Below are 1,542 nucleotides of genomic sequence, written 5' to 3'. Positions count from 1 at the left end.
TCTTCTGCACCAACATTCACTGACTCTAAATTCATACAAGTTTCCTTCTGGAGCAAATGTGTGATGACCCTATAGCCCCAAACTTCTCACAAGCATAAGACAGAAAAGACAGAAATTACTACTAAATGTAAATTGGAACCTATTATCGCCCATAGGCAATCACTCTGTATACACCTATCTCACAACTGTAAGATGAAAGAACTCAAGTTCAAGTCAGTGTTCTAAGGGTGGGTGTATTATTGCCTTGAATCTCTCTGGTGAGTTCTGCCTGGAGCATATCCCTGGTGAAACCGCAGGCCCCCAGTCAGAGATTTTCCTGTATTTGCTGCAAGTATATTTGGCCCAGCACTTTTTTCACAGCATCTTTGACTTCCTTGTTTCATAAACTGTAAGTTATGGGGTTCAGCATAGGGGTAAGCACTTCATAAAGCAACGAGATGATTTTATCTATTTCTTGTGAGCCTGACGAAGAAGGCTTTAGGTACATGGAGAGTGCAGCCCCATAGTACAAGAACACCACAGTTGAGTGAGCATCCCAGGTAGAAAAAGCTTTGTTTCTTCCCTCTCCCGAGCTGATTCTCAGAATAGTGGAAAGGATGATGACATAAGAGGAAAGGATGATGACATAAGAGATGCAAATTAAGAGCATGCTGACCACCGGCATGATCGTGGCCATGAGCAATGACCTTGTGCAAGCTAGCTTCAGCACTGCCAGAATTTCACACTTGAAGTGATGGATGAAATTCCCAGAGGGGTACCTGCAGGGTGAAGCGGGTTTCCAGCAGGGCTGTCAGAGAGCCCATCACCCAGGAGACAGTGGCCATCTGCACACAGACCTGCCTGCTCATGATGATGGGGTATCTCAGCGGCTTGCAAATGGCCACGTAATGGTCATACGACATCACAGCCAGAAGCAGGCATTGCTCCCGGAGCCCAGAGCAAGGGACAGACACATCTGTACAGCACACCCAGAAAAGATGATGGTTTTCTGGAATGACAGCAAGTTCACCAGCAAAGTGGGAACAGAAACAGATGTGTAACAAATATCCACAAAAGAGAGATTTCCCAGGAACAAGTACATGGGAGTTTGAAGGCATGAATCTAGGATAGTGATTAAAATAAGAGTGCTGTTGCCCAAGAGGGATATCAGATGCATTACAAGGCTGAAGATGAAGAGAACAATCTCTAACGTTGGGTAACTAGAAAAACCTTCCAGGAAAAAAAAACTCCAACTGGTGAGATTTTCACCTTGCATTTGCTTCCTTTTACCTGTAGTTATTCTAGTATTATTCTATTCATTTCATCTGAGGACATAAAGAGAGGGATAAAGTATAATGTTCATTGAGTTAAGAAAACACTTTCGAACTTATTTTCACTATTATAAGCACAATTTTACCATAAGAAATCACAGGACAATGTATCTATCGATCTAAGAGGAGGGGAAACAGGTTTGGCCTGTGTCCCTCAGCGGGGGGTCAGCGACTTACAGACGAACCAACTAGAGCTCAGCCAGCTTGGTGTTGGGTCTGAAGAGCAGAATCA

At 43.8% G+C, this 1,542-nt stretch overlaps 1 protein-coding gene across 1 annotated transcript; it reads right to left on the bottom strand.

The window, feature by feature from the left end:
• Positions 1-304: 304 nt before the first annotated feature.
• Positions 305-1,342, bottom strand: OR2K2 (olfactory receptor family 2 subfamily K member 2). Its single transcript, XM_059072264.1, is given in 3 exon segments — positions 305-749; positions 751-926; positions 929-1,342. Coding segments are annotated over 3 exon segments (948 nt in total). The 5' UTR covers positions 1,256-1,342.
• Positions 1,343-1,542: the final 200 nt, after the last annotated feature.

This window comes from Kogia breviceps, chromosome 8 (genome assembly GCF_026419965.1).
Source record: "Kogia breviceps isolate mKogBre1 chromosome 8, mKogBre1 haplotype 1, whole genome shotgun sequence".
Taxonomy (NCBI): domain Eukaryota; kingdom Metazoa; phylum Chordata; class Mammalia; order Artiodactyla; family Physeteridae; genus Kogia; species Kogia breviceps.
This window is presented reverse-complemented; position numbering and strand designations above follow the sequence as displayed.